The following is a 19,679-nucleotide window of genomic DNA, read 5'->3' on the forward strand; positions in this document are numbered from 1 at the left end:
TTGTTCATGAATATATCACACATCTATACACAGTTTGTGGAAAATATTGCATGGGAGCCAAACAAATGTGAAACAATACAAACCATGCAACTGTGGAATACGAATTTAGTGATTTGTGGTCATATGGTAACTAGAAGTAAATTATTTATTATATTTGCACTATTAAGAAGAAGCTTTCAGATGATATCAACTGTTGAATTAAGGTCATTGGAAATAGACAAAACGCACGAGAGTGAATGCCAGCGAATTTTAAGCGAATGCTCGAGATGGTATGGTTGGCAGTTTAGAGGAAAGTCGATAGGTCCCTTAACCCGTCAATATTCGTAGCTGGGAACAAGTACAAAAACAACTTCAACCTGTATAGTAAAACAAGATTAAATTTGTAGGAATATTTATAGTTCCAAACAATTTTCTCCGGGCTCTATGCCCATTTAGACGAAATGAAATTAATTGTTGCTGTCTTTACGAGTATTCCTGCCTATCAGTGCCAGCTTACTATATTTTCAGATATTACTTCATTATCTTGACTTGTTCAATATTTGTATAATTTTAGACGTATTAATACAATCTGGCACCCCTATGATTTTTGTATACTCATTTCATGTATGCATGCATGCATGTATGTATGTATGTATGTATGTATGTATGTATGTATGTATGTATGTATGTATGTATGTATGTATGTATGTATGCATGTATGTATGTATGTATGGATGGATGGATGGATGGATGGATGGATGAATGGATGGATGGGTGGGTGGGTAGGTGGATGGATGTATGCATGCATGCAAGCATGAATGCAGGTATGTAAGTACGTATGTATATAGGTTGGTAGGTAGGGGTTAGGTAGGGGGTTCGGTTAGTAGGTACTTATCCGTGAACGTACGTACATAATATGCACTCAGCCATATCAGCCATAGCCAATCATATAGAAAGTTATAATACCCTATGTATGTATTTGTATGCATCACAGTATGTACGCATCTGTGAAGAAGTTTATATGTATAAATATGATGTATGTAGCTTAAAATGGTTTTAATTTCTATAATTCTTTTTTATTTTTAGCCAGAGGGACAAGCATATGTACCGCCTAATGTGACGTTTCCTTCGCACGAAATTGCCCATATCCAGAACTTCAACCCACGGTATCATAGAGGAACCTGGACGTGCATTGCCATAAATAAATTTGGAAATGACACCTCAGGAATGGTCGTCAATTAATATGCCCGGGTTCTGTTGTTTGACATAGAAACACAAATGAGATAAATATTGAATAAAATAATAATTTTCAGCACCGTCTTTTACAGAGTTAAGATTTCGCCCCTTATGGCTAGAAACCAGATATTGGCTGTAGCATCATTTTACAAGTCAGATTGGTTGAGTTAAAATGCTCTGAATAAATTCAAACACGATTTCACTAGAAAAGATGGATTACAAATCTTTTTCATTTCAAAATCGGTTCTGATTCTAATTTATTTTGCATCCCGGTTGAAATCCATCGATTTAAATAAAAATATTGTTTTTGCAGTCGCATTATCATTGCATGCGCATAATCGATTCTAAAATGAGCCATTCTGCAGTTTTAGTAAACAGATTATTTCATAGTTTTGAATTTTATCATTGCCTTCACTCAAGGTGTGCTGAGTCACAATATATCCTAGCAGATAACACAAGGTAAACGGTAATTGTCAATCATAAAATGGGCTAGGGAATGCAATAATAGATTTAGAATTTCGCATCACTTATTTCGACGTATTCTGACGTCGGTGTTCAGCGAATGCGCCAGCAAAAACAGGTGTAATGACAATAGCCACGTATAGTATGGTCAAGGGAAAATAACTAATGTTCTAAAAGAAATGTTTATAGCTCTTTATATAATATATAGTCATACCATATTGGAATTTAGAATACAATATATATTTACACAAGATCGTTAAAATTAAAATACTTTTTCTCAGAATCATGTAAATCTTCACAATATAAAAGTAGATTTAACTACAAAATGAGCCCTTTTTAAATACAAAAGAATCATCATTTACACCTTCTAGTGGAAGAGATATTTATCTCTATTTATTTATATTGAAGCAACTAAACGAGAATTTTTAAATTTGTAAATAGCAGTCCCAAAAGAAAACATTTTACAAAAATATCTAAAGAAGAACAAAATTCTTTACGTAACTTAACACAAGACGAACGAATTATTATTTAAAAGCTGATAAGTCTAGCACCATAGTAATAATGAATAAGGAAGATTATATTAAAGAAGTAGAAAGAACATTAAATGATGAAGAATATAATAATAATAATAAAAACAATAATAATAATAATGATAATAATAACAATAATAGTAATAATAGTAATAATAAGGACTTTCTTTAGCGCATAATCTTTTGAAGCTCTAAGAGCTTTATAACATTAGACAACATCTATAAAATAAAAAACATATAAAATGATATTATTACAATAAACAAACACCAAGAAATTAGAAAATATAAAACCATGCTGTAAATATTTAATGTAGGGAACCTTATTAGGTCTTTAAGTTTGTTCTGGCAATCGAAATAAGTGAGCTTTAAGAGCACTCTTGAATGGTACCACTGTGTCTTTATGTCTAAGTTCAGTGGGAAATTTATTCCACGTTGCCGGGCTATGGTATGCAAAAGAACGTTGCCCATATGACTTCGTTTTGGTAGTGGAAAAGATGAGTATACGACTGTCAGAAGAGGAGCGTAAGTATCTTGCTGGTTTGTACACATGGGTGTGGTCGGATTGGTATATTGAACTGGAGTCCGTCAGTGAAACGTGGCACAGAGAACACATTTTGTGTTTGATTCTGGATCAAATGGATAGCCAGTGTAGGGTACAGAGCAGCGGTGAGGTGTGCTCTGATAGTGGTACTCTACATATGATCCGAGTAGCTGTGTTTGGAACTTTCTGAAGTTTCGGAAGTAGATATTGAGATGATCCAGACATAATTGAGTTACAATGGTCCAGTCTTGAAAGTACTAATGAACATATAAGCGCTTTAGTGGCATCAACTGAAAGATATTTGCGAATGGAGCTGGTGCGTCTCAGCTCACGAGATAGAGCCTTGCGTATGTTCATGACACGCTGGTGCAACGGGAGAGTACTGTCCAGAGTGACACCTAGGTTTCGTACTGACTGTTTGAATTTAATGTTGGTGTTACTGATAACTATTGTTTGAGTTAATGATGTGACTGAGAAAGTCTTTGTGTTGTGATCAGAATGACGTCAGCTTTTTCATTATTCATCTGCAGCTTGTTACATGTCATCCATGATTTTACATCAGAAATGCACCTGTCTACACATTGGATGGTAGCATCAACTTCATTTGGGTGCTAGAATTGTATTTTTGGGTGTCATCAGCGTACAGTTGATGAGGCACTGGATGACGATGTATGAAACTTGAGAGCGGCTGAGTGTATAGAATGAAGAAAACAGGTCCACGAACAGACCCCTGTGGAACACCACACAATAAATTAACTGGGCCGCAGTGTATTCCTTTTGCAGACATAATTTGTGTCCTGTTGACAATGTAGGACTTGAACCACATTAAGGCTGTATCATGAATGCCAAATACATGCTGAAGACGGTGAAGTAATATATCATGCTCTATTATGTCAAATGCTGCAGAAAAATCAACTAGAGTGTGGACTGTAATCTTTCCACTATCCAAAGCAGATCGAATGTCATTAACTACTTTTAGAAGAGTAGTTTCAGTACTTTGGCAAGGGCAATATGCAGATTGTACAGTGCTAAAAAGACTTTTTGAATTCAGAAGAGATAAAAGTTGGGGTAGAACAACCTTTTCTAAGATTTTTGATATGAATGGGAGATAAGAAACTGGGCGGCAGTTCTTTAAATCGTTATGGTCGAGTGTTGGTTTCTTCAGCAGAGGCCTTTCAATGGCGGCTTTGAAAATGATGGGAATTCCCCAGATGAGAGACATGTATTAATAACATCAGTTAGCGAAGACAATACTGGACCTAACCACTCAAGCAACAGTGATGTTGGAATTGGATCAGGTTCACATGACTTTGATGCACTCTTCATCACGATTGTACGTACGAAATCCATAGAGACAGGTTCAAATGCTGCTAATGGTTGCCACTGAAATTATGTATCCCAAATGTATGGTGACGACGAGTCAATTTAAATTGTATTGTCAAGCTTATCTCTAATGGGTTGTACTTTGTCACGGAAGAAATTTGCAAGCAGGTCCTGAAGGTCGACTGGAGAGAAGGTAGTTGAAAGTGGTGTACATTTGTTCCTTGACATTAGCTTGTCAGTAATCTCGAAGAGCTCTTTGCGGCTGGAACTTTCCATGATCTTAGTACTGTAGTGGGCTAATTTTGCTGCATGGATTTTGCTTGTTACGTTCTTCTTAGCGGCTTCATAGATTTGCTTATGAATAGTGAGCCTGGTGGAAAGTCAAAGCCTCGCAGCTTTACGGTAGTCTCCTTTATCATTGCGAAGCTGGTCTCTAACACTGCTATACCATGGAGAACACGTTTGAATTGATACTCTGCACTTGGTGGCTGGGGCATGTTTGTCGAGCAATGAACGCAGACGGTTATCGAATTGTTCTGCTGTTTGAGGTAGGCAAGTTATTAGGTTTGCTTGGATGTCGTGCATTACTTTGGTTCTATTTATCATACGGAGGTTTCTCTTAGTAGCAAATAAAGGTGGATGGTTAGGGACTGATACGTCAAGATGGCATATAATGCAGAGGTGATCTGATGTAAGGTCGTTTGATACCAGGAAGGGAAGTATAATATTACCATCAGGTCTATTAAAAATCCAGTCTAAGATGTTGCAATGTTTCACGATGGGTTGGTTAAGTGACTGTTTGAGATTGAAAACATTATCGAAACGTAGGAGTTTTGATTTGGGTTTCCGGGACAGTCAAAGTGAAGTTGAAATCTCCGAGAATAATCAGGTTGTCACCTATCGAATTTACATACTCCAGGAGATTCGGAAACTGCTCCAAAAAGAGAGATTCAGTCAGCTTGTTTTTTCTACGAGGAGGATGCGGTATAGACAGAACAAATGGACTGACCTTGGTTCCAGTGTAAGTGTGGTTTAGACTAATTCAAACGATGTGTGGTAGAAATTGAAATTTGTGATGTGGTTAAGACGTTTGATCATGGGAATTCTTTGTGATAACCGCAATTCTACCTCTGCGAGAGTGGCGGGGGAACGACTTAATGGAGTAACCGGTGGGTGTTAGATTTGCGCAATTGGACTCATCGCCTGATGTCTTTAGCCATGTTTCGTTCAGGAAAAAGACGTTGATATTCTGATTGTTGATAAAATTATCTATTTTTGTGCGCTTTTACGGTGGTCCTACTGATTGGGCATTGAATAATGTTAACGCCGAGGTATTCTTGGATAGTTGAGACAAAGTTCAAAGTTTGACGAATTAATAGGGATTTGAATTAGGTTATCTAAATTAACGGTCAATTTTTTTTTTAAATTGTTGAGCCGAAATAAGGGAGATAACTGGAATTCTTCTTCCTGTTCTACGCCGGCCAGCTTTGAAACATTTTTTTTTTTCGCTTTTGTTTACATTTAAGTAATGATAAATGTAGTCCCAGTTCGTTTAGTCTAGAGCACAATGTAGTGTGGAGAGCCAAGGAGTGGTCATTTACAAGAATTAACGAGGGTCCATCATAGCATAAACGGGTTGACTGGCGAGTATCACGTGATGGCGGTTTGTTCAACAACAAAGGAAGTTGTAGCAGTGGAGCAAGAGACCTGAGAAAAAGTATAATTGTTTTCGTTTTGACAATAAGGATATGAAGAAACACATACGAATTGGAAAGCCAATGCATGATGTACACAATAACGTAGATGAAAACAGGCAACAAGCACATATATCATGAAAAAACGGCACAGAAAACGAAACAGTTGCTTCAAGCCGGATAAGCGATAGCGGCCATCGTGTAATATGGCGTAAGTAATGATACTGAATTCAGTCTGATGAAGCAATAAACGAAACCGGTCACACATTCAACGTGTTGGTGCTATTGATTATATATTGGGTTTTTTTAAGAGTTTGATGATTTATCGGAGTAAACTGTCACTACGGCACTAAGGATAGAGTTTGAAATTAAAGCCATGGATACTCTTTGGTCACCTATGATTATTATGAACTATATTTGGGGAGCGCAGCTCAGCAGCATCGCTAGGGATTTCGTCTCGTCACTAGAAGGGTGCAGGGTCGATTCTTTCATGCAAAGCTTCTTCGATCGGTAAAAACGCTGTCTCCATTGGACAAATATGTCCTCCAAAGTGTTGGTGTGCATCTATACAAAACCACAATACGGATTGTGTTTTTGTACACATTAAATAATACACCTGTATCTCTCTAAACGAGTCTCTCTGCATCTCTATTTTAATAATAACCATGTTTACATAAAACCTTATCTAGTAGAATTAACGAAATAATAATTCCGAAAAAACAAAAGAAAAGAAAAACCAAAAGCACAAACAAAGACACACAAGACACCAAAAATAATGAACAAAAAGTGAAACCAAAAATGGAAAACAAGGTTTTAGTTGCAATTGAATTGTTAAACTTTATGATAATGTCAAAGGCGAATAATGACTGCCACAAATGATATCTTTTTCGTTCAACAAAGTCTCATTTTGAATAAAGATAATCAATCATGTTTCCTTTGAAATATCGGTATCGTTTCTGCATATCATGAATATAAATGTCAGAATGGTTGATAGCTAAATTTAATTTTCACCTTAAAATTTTTTTAACCTTTGAAATAGACTATATATATATATATTGATAGATTACGAGTATGAAGAGTGTATATAACGTTATGAGAATTTCTAAATGTTAACTTTCTAACATTAATTAGTTGACATGGTTAAAAACAACACAAAGGCGAGTCCTAAAAGCTGATAAGGTTGTTATCCCAGTAAAGATATTAGCATGAAAACTCGAGTCTCTATCATTGCAAATTTTATTCATTTTTTTGTTATACCCGTACGAAGTCCATTGTCCACTATTCATCTGAAAGTTGAGAATGCATGAAGAGAAATCTTTTACAGAACTGCCATCAACAGTTCTGAAATTTGTATGTCTTTTTGAAGACATTCTTTAAACCTTGACGGTTTCATGAACGTGGACGTCCTAATAAGAACCCTGACTATTACTGATTATATGTATAAAATATTGGTCTAATATTCTAATATGTACCATATCCGTAGCAGCAGGGAGAGCGAACAGACCACTTGCTGGAAGGTCCAGGTTTGGAGGAAAAAAAGGTTATTACGAAACGAAAAAGGTATGGTCAATAACGTCAAAACGAAACCTCTACCTGACCGTGAGCTTCTCTAATTGGGTTATCTTTTTCGTTCGTGTTTTTAACAATTTCATTAACCCACCGTAGCATTCATTTGTGGTCGCACCCTCTCTGCTGATATAAATGTATGAGTAATTAAATCATTATTATATAAAAATGGAATCTTATACTAGTAGACTAGCTCGAGAAAGATTAGAAGCAATTAGAAGACATCTTCCTGTTCGTGATGCTCTCAAATAAAAACTGCAAGAACGCAGGAAAGCACAAGTTGAATATGCAGAAGATAAAGTACAATTTTATAAACCTGTTACGAAGGTTTCTGAATGAGTTGCGGAAGCTACAGAGGGTCTTTTTCCAGCATCAAAACGAACTGCTGAGCACTCTGAAAAGATAGCAAGAAGAACTAAACAGAAAAAAATGAGTTTAAGAGATCTATCTGGCGAACTAGTTTCCGCTCAATCACAACCTGACCCTCAGCCACAACCCGAATTTGAAGGTGAAGAAATACTTGAAAGTGCTGTTGATAAAGCACCAGAACCTAAACCAAAAAGAGATAAAACAAATATAAGTGAAAAATTAGACCAAGGAGTTATTGATGAAATAAAAAAAAACTTAATGACATAGATTTAGCTAAATCGGGGTTATATTCTTATAATTACAGAACAAAATACTGAAAATCTTCGTATGAAATTGTAGATACGAAAAAATGGGAAAATAGGTATATCCAGCTTATAAAGGTATTAGTCAGGCTAGAGATAATGATCCTGATTTTATAAGAGATCTAAATAATATAGATAAACTTGAAATATATATACGAGAATTTCCAGCACAGAAAAAGTTCAGATGGCATTAGATTTTTTAAAGAAAATTTGATGGTCAACCAGGTCCTTCCATGAAAATGTTTAAATCTGAAATTAAATAAAGAACATAAAAATCCTGCTTAATTAATTGATATAGCTGTATTGGAATATCATGAAAAGGAAAATTTATCCTACCTCAATTTCTTCCCAAGCGAGCACCATAAAGTGGTTTGCTGATGTATATTGAGCTGTAGGTAATTTAGATAAAATCAATTGGAATGATTTTAATCTAATACAGTTTCGTAAAGCAGTAAAAGAATATAATGAAAAGAGAGAAGAACAAAGACGACAACAGAAAGAAGAGGAAGAAGAAGAGGAAGTATTATATATTCCAAAAACTGGAAGTGGCTTTGTTACTCAGTGAAGTTGTCCTGACAGTGTTCTCGCCGATGTTGAACTACGAGGACTTCTGATCGGAGGGAAACGTGCAGGAAATCATTCTTCAGAAATTATTAATGAAATCTCTGATATTTGCCGAAGGCTATTTACAGACAGTGCTATGGACTGTAACGTGTATCGGTCTCTCATTAATGAAATTGTAGGTGATTATTACAGCGATTGAAAACAATTAATTAATAATCTTGTAATTTGAAAAAAATGTTCATACACAATGGTCAACGTAGACATGTCACAGCTAGGGTAGTACATTCGCGATTACCAACGAACAAAGCGATTTACGGAGAAGGACTCGGTGATGTTGTTATGGGTTTATTCAGAAGGATGGCTCCAAAAGCAGTACCGATTACAAAACAATTAGGGATGAAAGCTATTCAAACTATTCGAGATAAAGCATTAAGTTCTGTTGGTAATCTTGTTGGTAAAATATTTGCGTTAATCAAAGAAAGATTAGCTCGATTAGTGCGATGAAAACCACAGCCAGTAAAATTACCCAGCACTGAAATTATGCCTGTAAATATTAGTAAAATAATAAATCACGCTGCAAATCAAACACTAGCATAGATGGCTGCTAATGGACTTGTTCCTGCAGATTTGACTAATAAAATTATGCATGTAGCTATACAAAAATGAAAATAAAAAATGAAACAGCAAGTGTAATAGCAGTAAGTAGTCTTCGTGTTATACGATAATAATTTTAATAAAATGTTCCACCGTATATCCGATTCAGCGTTTGATATGGATGATCAGTTCTTAAAGATGAATCTATGCGCGATGATCAATATTATTCTTATGACTTACGTGTACCAAATCAGCGTGGTCGAATTGAACTACATGTTCAAAATCAAGCATATATTATTTGCCTGTTGAAGCGTTTAGTGAAGTAGAAGGCATACTTTTGAAAGCAGTTGATACAGCATACTGAATAGTTGGTCAAGTTTTTTTGTTAGTAATGGTGTCATGGCATTGTTAATCAGTGCTATATACATGATTGACGGAAAAAATATTGAATCGTCTCTCGAAAATGTTGATATTGCTACAAGATACAGCGATGAGTACACGAAGTTTGCAGATGATACCACTGATCAACTCGAGAGTAGCAAAGTTAGACTAAATGCAGCTGGGGACACAGCTGTAAAGATGAACGGAAATTTCAACTTAGGATTAGCCGTACGTAGATCAATGTTAAATGGATACGAAATTTCATGTACAATTCCACTATCAGATATATTTTGATTTTGTAGAAATGTTAGTAATGTTGTATTTGGAGCGAAACACACTGTGGTACTGGTAAGAACAGCCACTGGCAATGATACAAATTTGGCGACCCAAAGCAGTTGATGCTGGTAAAGTAATACTAACAAAATTGTCACTGTGAATGCCGGTAATGAATCCATTGCTTGCTGATAAAGAAAAACTACTTGCTCTGATGAATGCAGGTGGTATATCATTGCTATCATGGTTGACAATGACTACAGATAGCGTTCAGAGCAATGCGGCTGGTATATTTACATGTCAAATAGCAACACAGCAAGGAGTGTCTGCACAACGACATATATTTATTGTTTTTCAGGAAAATGGTAGAATAGATTTCCAGGAAAGAAGTCCAATGTTGTTTGACACACTTGAAGTTTCTGATGTTGATTTAAGGATAAATGGACATTAAGAACCTTCTGAAAAGGTGCTACTGAATTTTGAGCACAATCATATTGCACGTGCTTATCATAGGTTGACAATATTTATGGGGAGTGATCAAAATGTTGAAACTGGTTTACAAATATCTCAGCGGAATTTCAGAACATTATATACGATCTATTACTTTTCGTTGGAATATTTAGATTTATTCGGGAAATCTGTCGGTGATATACATTTTCGAGCCCGTGTAGCTCGACGTCCTGCTGGTTGTTACATAGCCATTGCAGTTATGCTCCGCGATAAAGCGACGTTACTTGAAGGTGCAGGCGGATGAATGCGAGTTGTTGGCGTACCGATAGAAAACATGTAACATCTCAGTTGAGAATAACGTGTTACTTATAAAACTGACATATCATCATGCTAGTGTTATTCTGACTCCTGGTCAGAGTAAAAAGCTACAATCAAATTCAGTAAAAACAAACTGTGGAATACAAATATCACTAAAAGTACCTCAGATCACAGTTGGCCAAAATAATCATTGTCAGAACGTCAACTCAGACATTTCAATAGTAACAACAATCAAAAACAGGCATTAAACTCAATCTTTCTGCTAGTGTAGTTGAGGCGTTTTTATGAGTGATCAATTACCAAAACAAATTAACAATATTGAAATTGGCATAATTAATCTCTTTAAAATTTAGGGCCTGGTACTCACTGGGTGGCATACACAACTGAACGACGTGGAATTATTTATTTCGATTCAATAGGACTGGCTCCATTAAAATAAGTTTTAAATTACGTAAACACAATAAACTCTTCAATAAACTCTCCAGTCCGGTATTTCAACCTTACCTACACAAACAATTACAGATCCTCCGATATGCTGTCATGTAGTAATTGCTGTACTCGACGTTGTGTCCTCATCAATATTATCACCTCATAATGTCGTGTACGATTATACAAGTAGACCCGTCGTTTTTAACAGATCTTAAAGTATAATGGTAGATATTCTGCGAAGATCCTTTCGCGTGAGTAAGACTCAGCAAGGCGACTTATCTAAATATGCAACCCATGAAGAGGTCAAGGATGAACTCGCTAATTTTTTAGTCTTGCAAATGTGGACTTATTTACTTTGCTAGATAACTTCGATACAGAGCAGCACGTCATGAAAGAAGTACGCATTAATGTTACCAGATTCAACAATAAATACAGCTACAAAAAGACTTTTTTCCATCCCAAATTATATTTACGGATGAACGCTCACTGAACCAGTTGATGTTTTCTGGTCTTTAGTATTATGCATCTAGGATGCAAGCTTTTTTAAATTGCAACTTTGTCCTTGTTTCATTTATATATGACCATTCTAAATATATTTATCGCCTTATGTGTGTCCGCATGAGTGATAACATGGGAGATTGAAAGAAGGATAGACGCTTATATGAAAGACTGACTATTTTGTCTTTCGCTTGTATCTCGATTCCAATCCACCGTATTATTTTCAAAAGATGTGTTGTTAACTTTCACTGACTAGTATTATTGCTGTTTTGGAAAACTTTCAATATGTGGAATATATGTTTCAGAAAATTAATAGTCTTTCCATTTCGATCTAAAGATGAGATAAATTTCCGAATCGAATGAATTAGTGACCCATGATTACATTTTCAACACCAGTTCAGATTGTGTCACCTCTTTGCTCTGCATATGAGATAGATAATTCGATAAGACACAGAGAGAATAGAAAGTCGGCAAACTATGTTATATATGTGTTTCAGGCAAGCAATTTAAACAGATTCAAGTCATTTGCAGGACAGACCATACAGCTTATACGATTCAAACGAATCGTGACAGTTAAGAAATGTATGTTTTCTATCTTCCACACCTCCTCTGTCTTGGTTGATGCAAAAATAATATCATTAGATGGGACTTTGTATTAAAGACCAACTGTCTCATAAATAACAATCTGCAGGATAATGATACAAATATGCAAACGTGACCACAACTAAAGGAAATAGTAGTATTTTTTTAATGAAAGATTGTAGGATTAAAAATTATATTTCTGTTATCATTAGTTAACTTCTAATAATAACATATATAATAATAACAATTATTATTATTATTATTATTATTATTATTATTATTATTATTATTATTATTACTTAATATACATTAAACGATGAATTATCTTGATTATTTTCACTAATTATCATATGAGACAAGACGCAACATAATCATTTGCTGTTTCATCAATACCAGTGCTATTACTGCTACTACTGACAATAGAAGCGAATATAATAATTACAAGTAGAATTCTATGCTTATGAAGAACCTCGTCCCACGCCTACCCGTTTTGGGCACCATCATAACCTTTGAACCTCTTGGATAGAATAAAGTCTTTTCTATTAGCCAATGCTTCATGAAAGTGTAATCTAATGCGCTGTAATTATGCCAATGGTTTAAGGGTGATGTCATTTATAGTAATGATGTTAAATATTTGTGTGTAAATATAGGTCCTAGGTAAATGTGACTGGCTTGTGGAACTATGGCAGGCCAAAGGGTTTGGGCAAACTATGACCTTTCCGCACCTCACCCACAGAGAAGTAAATTCGCATCTGTCTAATTTGGCGCATTTTATAGACTGACAACTTGGCGACCGCCTATTTTGCTTTACTGTCGGGCTGACTCTTTCCTTAAGTTTATTTTTTTATATTCAGATGTATTTAGGTTCACAGGTGGTGATCTATTTGTTTTTTCAAATAGCGAGATCAGTGTCTTTGTTACTGGGAACGCGTAGTGATGAATAAATATGTAAGTGCCAGTTGATTGTATAAATGTGTATGTAGATGTCTAGTACATCTATGCACAGTTATAAGGTAGAAATCTCAATAGGTTTCAAGCTATGTGCAGGGATGAAATTCCAATGTCTTGGGGGGAATCCCGGTACCATCGTCGTCAGTTGCATATATGATTTTGATTTTAAGTTGAGACTATCGACAATTTCTATGCTTTGAAGCAGGGACGTAAGGAAACAAGATCCTTCGATTTTTGTCATTCATATGTAGATGTACGAGTCACTAGCCATACGTGCCAGTTATCATATGAGTGAGATATACAACCATGAACACTTTTAAATTCCCTCTCTATAACACCTCCAGGTGCATGGTCAAAAGTATCATATATCAATATGATATACATTCTAAGGACGTTACTATCTTAATATTAAGAAATGATTGTATAGTTATGGCTATAGTGTGAGCAATCTACTGATGCACATGTAATAATACAAACACTACTACTATTTTGGTTAGTAACTACTTCCAAAGGTATGATGTTCATCCGTCTGTGCATTACTATAAGTCTATTTTTGCGCGTGAAACATTTCGAGTAACTTCTTTTGGGTACACAATTATTCACATGGTCTTCATGGGGTTTTCCTCCACTACAATATTCTTTCCGTGATATCTGTCTGTAATGTATAGCCTATCATATGCGAAAGAACGGTGATAATTCCACATGACTAAGAACGCTATCGTAACGATTTTGTTTCTATATTTATGAACATGCTCTCCCTATTGTGATTCAATTGAATTTATCCAAAATCAAAAGAAAACAGACACTGTACTTAGATATAGTGAACATACCATACAACTTTTTATCCTATTTTGTACCTGCCTAAATGTTTCACATGATTATTTCCACTCTATTTGGAATACGCCTCTCTTTAATCGCCTATTTTATTAACTTAGGATCAGAGTTTCTTGTCCTGGGAAGTTTGAACGTACTTACTCTAATATTATCTAGTATGTGCATACTGTCTTTATTATATATAATTCGATAGGAATAGAACAATCACCTGACAAAAACATACCCATGCTTTCTAAATACATGCAAAGTTAGATTTTTTTCTTGCTTCGTTTACCAGTATGAATTACTTATAATAATGGGATTGTTGTCTGTACTAATAATGTCATAAAACATTGATAATGGAGATTGCCAGTTTAATGATGTATGCGTGAGACCTCCACAGCTGGTAAAAAAACACGTACACGGCACATTATTGATAAATATCACACTTTAATCTTCCAATGCCCTCCAGCGCAAAATAACTATTAATATTTTTCACAATATTTGAATAATTGCTGTGAAACATAACAGTAATGTATATCCGATTACATACGTGCACACGGCAAAATATATGTAAGTGGTAGTGTCAAACATCAATCTCGGTATCTTGGAGTAAACCTGTCGCTATTTGTGGGAGACTCCGTGGCCGTCTTGTCCATTATTCTTTTATTAGCCACGCTATGCTTGTATAAAGGTATTGATGCTCTCTAAATATTATAGTTAAGTTCATTGATAATTTACATTTAGCAGATAATAATTTGCTTTTAACAGCAAACAACTTGACATTGTAAAACAACAATCTGAGAATGGAATGTAAATTGTCATGGTTGTAAGTAATATAACATCATTTGGAGAATTGTTTTAGCAACAAGTCTATGTGTTAGGATTTTCAAGAGTATTGCTTATTATCCGCTATAATTGTAAAAGATCTGTGGGTGAAGTTCTAAGAAAGGTATCATCGACAAATAACCTTTGCAATGTATGGCTATTTTAGTCGGGTCCAGCGCGTTGGCTTAGGTCATGACTAGATTTTTCTTTATGTCCTTTCTATAAAAAACAGGTAATAAATATTGAAATGTTGTAATTGTTCATCATTATTTTTATATAGTTTAACAGAAAAGATCACAGTAAAGCACCACACAACGTTCCTTTACATCACTGGCCTGTAAGTCCAAATGGAAACAAAAATATACAGTGTCTTTGTAGTGTTACGAATATATGGTCTTCTAAGAGCGAAAACCATCAACGTTTTGCAAAATTCAACAATCAATTTTTTCGCCCTGGAATACAAAGCGAAAACTTAAAATGATCTTACAGTATCGTGAATTAAATCCCAAAATGTTCTATAAATTCTATCACAAGTTCAAATGTATGAAGTTCCAATTGTATTCCAGTGATATACCAAATAAATTCCAATATTGAATGTGTTGATGTCCATGTAACCTCAAATATGATAATATGTCATGTCATGAAAAATATAAACCAAAGGTTCTTATTTGATATAAAGGTAATTCCAAATTAAAGTTCCAGTTATAGATTATAATTTAGGACTTAATTTGAATAAATAATTCCACCCAGATGTAAAACTGTAGAAAACAATAATGCTGACTATTCTTCAAGATGTTATGGCTGGAATGAGTTATTTTTAGATAAACAAAAATATGTAGCACTCTAATTTCCAATGGTTGCAATTACAATTTTCTCAATTTTCTCAGAATAATCCGTCACTTGACGAAAACGTTCCTTCTCGAAGCATTGAGGTCAGAATGAAGACTGTATCCCTTTACTCAAGTTCATGTAAACTTGTTTATATTACTATTGATCAATACATTTAATCCACACGCATGCAGAAAAGTTTAGCTAAGTAGTCTATTGTTTGTTCAAAAATAAATGTCCTTGTATAGGTACACAGCAAGCTTGACATTGGACAAGGTCAAGTACAAAATGCAAATGTATATAACATGTAGTCATTAAGAAAAGCCAACAAGTAATGCAAATTTAATATTCATAACAGTAGAATGCACTTTCCGATAACAGTAGAATGCACTTTCCGATAAAGGTGTACTATTGGTGATTGCTTGTCTAATAAAGTCGACGATCTAAAGACATTGAGGAAGTTATGTTTCCATTTAAGTTTTAAAGCGAATAATTCCTAGTACGATTTTTATATTGGGAACTACATTTCTCAAGATCATATATTTCTTATGTCACTTGCTTAGGATCAAATAGACAGTAACACAAGAAAGGGTGAAAACATCAAGCTTTTAAAAATACAATAATTTATTTAACTGGGAAAATTCTGTAAAAATGAGAAAACAATGAACTTACGGTTTTATAGAATCAAATCCAAAACTGATCCATAAATAATCCGAGAATAAAATGTTAGCAGTTCTAATAACAAAATGTTCTACTGATTTAATGTTCGAATCGCGAGGTAAAAGAAAGATGTAAACGATCACGTATGCTACAATTCTTTGAAATAAGAATTATCAATTCGGTTTCTGATACCTGAATAAATATTTATTAAACAAAATGTGCTTGTTCCACAATAGTATATGAGCACACGTATTTTCCAGAAAAATAACAGAATTAATCCTTTTGAATCCAAGTAATTTGAAATATCTCCAAACCAAGTAATTTTAAATAACTCCAAACAGTACAAGATACAACTAACAGTTTAACAGTCCAGCTTCTAATGAGATTAATTCTCCAAAGCATGGATAATATGGGCTTTACAAAACGTAAACAAGGGTCAGATGATCATCTTCTGGAAGTTAATAGAAGCAAGTATTTTTGTTACAGCTCAAGCTTACTCAGTGTGACCCTGACGAAAAACAATCATTTTACTCTAAGAAATAAAGAAAATAAATGTTTATATCTTAATGACAAGATCCCATCATGACTTTCGATACAACCAATCATTTTAAAATAAAAGAGAGCATGTTTAGGAAGGTTTCTACAAATTTTGAAACAAGATCAGGATTTAGATCAACACCTGGTGTTTATAAACTAAAAGTCAAAATCAAACTATTTTCTAAAACAGTATCATATCTAGTGAATAAATTTACATTGCAATATCATGCAATGAAAAATAAGAAAATTTAAAACTGACAAACAATTCAGTTGAAATAAATATATATTAAGTCAGATATAATTAAATCAAATATACATAACATACTAGTTTGTGGTTTGTTTTCAAAATAAATAAGTGCGTCGACTAATCTGATCGTAGGACTTTATTCTTGGTTTCGAGAAAGCAGAATATTAGCCATTGATCCACGGCAGCTCCAATAAATGGTAATTACAGGTAAAGGTGAAATACAAAGATAAAGAGAATTACATACATCTCTTATAAAGTCGCAAATAAATATATCTGTTTTATATCTGTTAGTTTTGATTATATATTAGAGAATGTCTTAATTGCTTTCTTAGCTTTGTACATTCCTTAAAGATAGGTCGAATATGAAAATAGCAGATGCCACCGGAATGTGCTTTAGCTGCTATCATGTTGCACGTCTATATGACTGTGATCAACTTACATAGTGCAGTGACGATGAGGTTAGTCAAATATTGAATAGCTCATGTTGTGATGGATTTACATAAGTTAGTCGCATAAAAACACATATAAAGAAACCAGAAGTGAAAGACCCTGCCAAAAACAAGCAAACAAACAGCAAGCAAAGTCTCGTAAAATCAAAAAATACAATGAATGGTCGTATCCTTCCATTAATGTACGTCATGTATTAAAGCCCAATGAATGTGATAGCTATGTTACAATAAACACAGTATCAACTAGAAACAGCCAGCACACAGGTATGTTTGGTTTGCACATTCTGCTTATCCGTTTCGGACAGATTTCTAACTATTCTAACTATTCTAACTAACTTGCACCACAAGATAAATTCGTATGACAGTCGTCTGTAAACTCTCTTCCAAAATTACTACGCTTAGAAAAAATATATGAAAAACACAGATACTTGCTACTGATACTACAACTATCACTATGTTTTTCATCATTAGATTTGGACAGAAACTAATTTATTCATTTATCTGCCTGAAGGGAACGATAGCCGCTATATCTTGTTTAAGACATAGCCATATCTAGGTCCTCTATAAACCTTGCTTTCCTACCGACTGACCTAGTCTTTTTTAAATGTATTTGCACTTGGTGGCTTGATTTTGATATATTAACGTGCCGTGGATTTTCCTATAGGTCAAAGGTCATTTGACTTGCCGACGTCTGGTTTGTCCAAGAACTAATGTTGGCGCATACACCAGTACAACAATCCATATTCTGTTAATAAGCTCAACCACCTCCCACAACGTCAACATCCTTGATAGCACAACTACATTACACTTGTGTGATGCACTGACACTGTTCTACCTATGCCACGAGAAAGTAATCATTATATTGGAGTTTATGTAGGCCATGTATCTCAAACATGTATACTGTATAAGGCACCGGTTTGTTATGGACTCTTTACTACGTATTACGCTTAATTTATGGACACAATCATTAGGAACTGAACCCAAATCAGGTCGTAGAAGAGTATGTACATCGTATATATCAGCTTAACGTGTTGCATATACTGCAGATATGTTACGTGAATCAAGTTCTTTCTCTAAGCGGCTTTACAGTATACAACTCATGCTGTATATCAAAATATATAAGTTTTACATACAACTCTCTCTCTCTCTCTCTCTCTCTCTCTCTCTCTCACACACACACACACACACACACACACACACACACACATACTTATTGCTCAGTGTGCCTCTCTGCTTCTATTTTTCCAACTCATTTTTCTCTTCGTGTATGTCAGTTTTGTTCAGAGATATAAAAACTGGATCATTATACTGTCAACAAATATATAAATGCACAAGACTAGAAAAGTGGTTTAATATATGGATGAATACATTTCTAGAACGAAATATCAGTTTGGATAAAGGTCTGGAAAGGATAGAAACATTTGTTTGAAGCAATTAATGATACAAATATAACAATTAAATTTCACCTGGATCATATACATTCTATCATCTATGTGAAATGACTTTGGTTATATATGTAAAATACGGGGAATTAAAATCATCCAAATATACTTGCTAACGTTTCCTGGCATTAATCAAGTCTCAACAGATATTGCCCAGTAATGTACAGAGATTGCATAGACGTATGGTACGATACTTGGGTAAAAATCATAAAGTTCGAATATGAGGGACGAAACAACGCAAACCATACGCGTAGACAGGAAGATGGAACACATTTCCAGTGAATAAATATACAATAAATCTGTGAAACCAGTAACAGATCGAAATGTACATGACCACAGTCGCTTTACAGGCGGATATAGACATCCATTTCAAAGGACATGCAATTCAAATTACATTTTTCTAACTATAGAATACTCTTCATCCAAAACCTATCCGGCCTTAATATGCATATGTTCTTTAACACAGTGTTTAAAACTGACGCAGATGTACAGGTAAAATTTAAACCGACCATTGTGAGGAATATGTGTTTCACTAAACAATGAGTTGATAGACTTGTGGACTTAACGTAGGGGATAAAAATCACAGGAACAAATGCCATTCAGGATTGGGTACAGTTTTAAATTTCTTGAACAATCAATAGAGAAACTGGCGTAAGGGTTAAACATTGAACATCCTTTAGACATAACGAAACGGTTCACAAATATGAAGTCTGAATGTTTGGATAAAGGCGTTTACATATATTCTTGAAAAGTTAAATATAATAGTTATAACGCCCATTTTAAACTTTTGCACGTCCCTTAACGATTAAAACATATTGAATGATAACTACTAG

General features: G+C 34.6%; 1 protein-coding gene across 1 annotated transcript in view; it reads left to right on the forward strand.

Annotated features, from left to right (window-relative positions):
* LOC149793821 (uncharacterized) overlaps window positions 1-1,252 on the forward strand; it is a 98,544-nt gene extending 97,292 nt beyond the window's left edge. The window contains exon 12 of the mRNA XM_089966470.1: window positions 1,066-1,252. Coding sequence (XP_089822596.1) covers window positions 1,066-1,221 — 156 coding nt within the window. The 3' untranslated portion in view covers window positions 1,222-1,252. The remainder of the gene's footprint in view (window positions 1-1,065) is intronic.
* Window positions 1,253-19,679: the final 18,427 nt, after the last annotated feature.

The sequence above is a fragment of the Sinohyriopsis cumingii genome, chromosome 8, assembly GCF_028554795.1.
Source record: "Sinohyriopsis cumingii isolate HCF-2022 chromosome 8, ASM2855479v2, whole genome shotgun sequence".
NCBI classification, from domain to species: Eukaryota; Metazoa; Mollusca; class Bivalvia; order Unionida; family Unionidae; genus Sinohyriopsis; species Sinohyriopsis cumingii.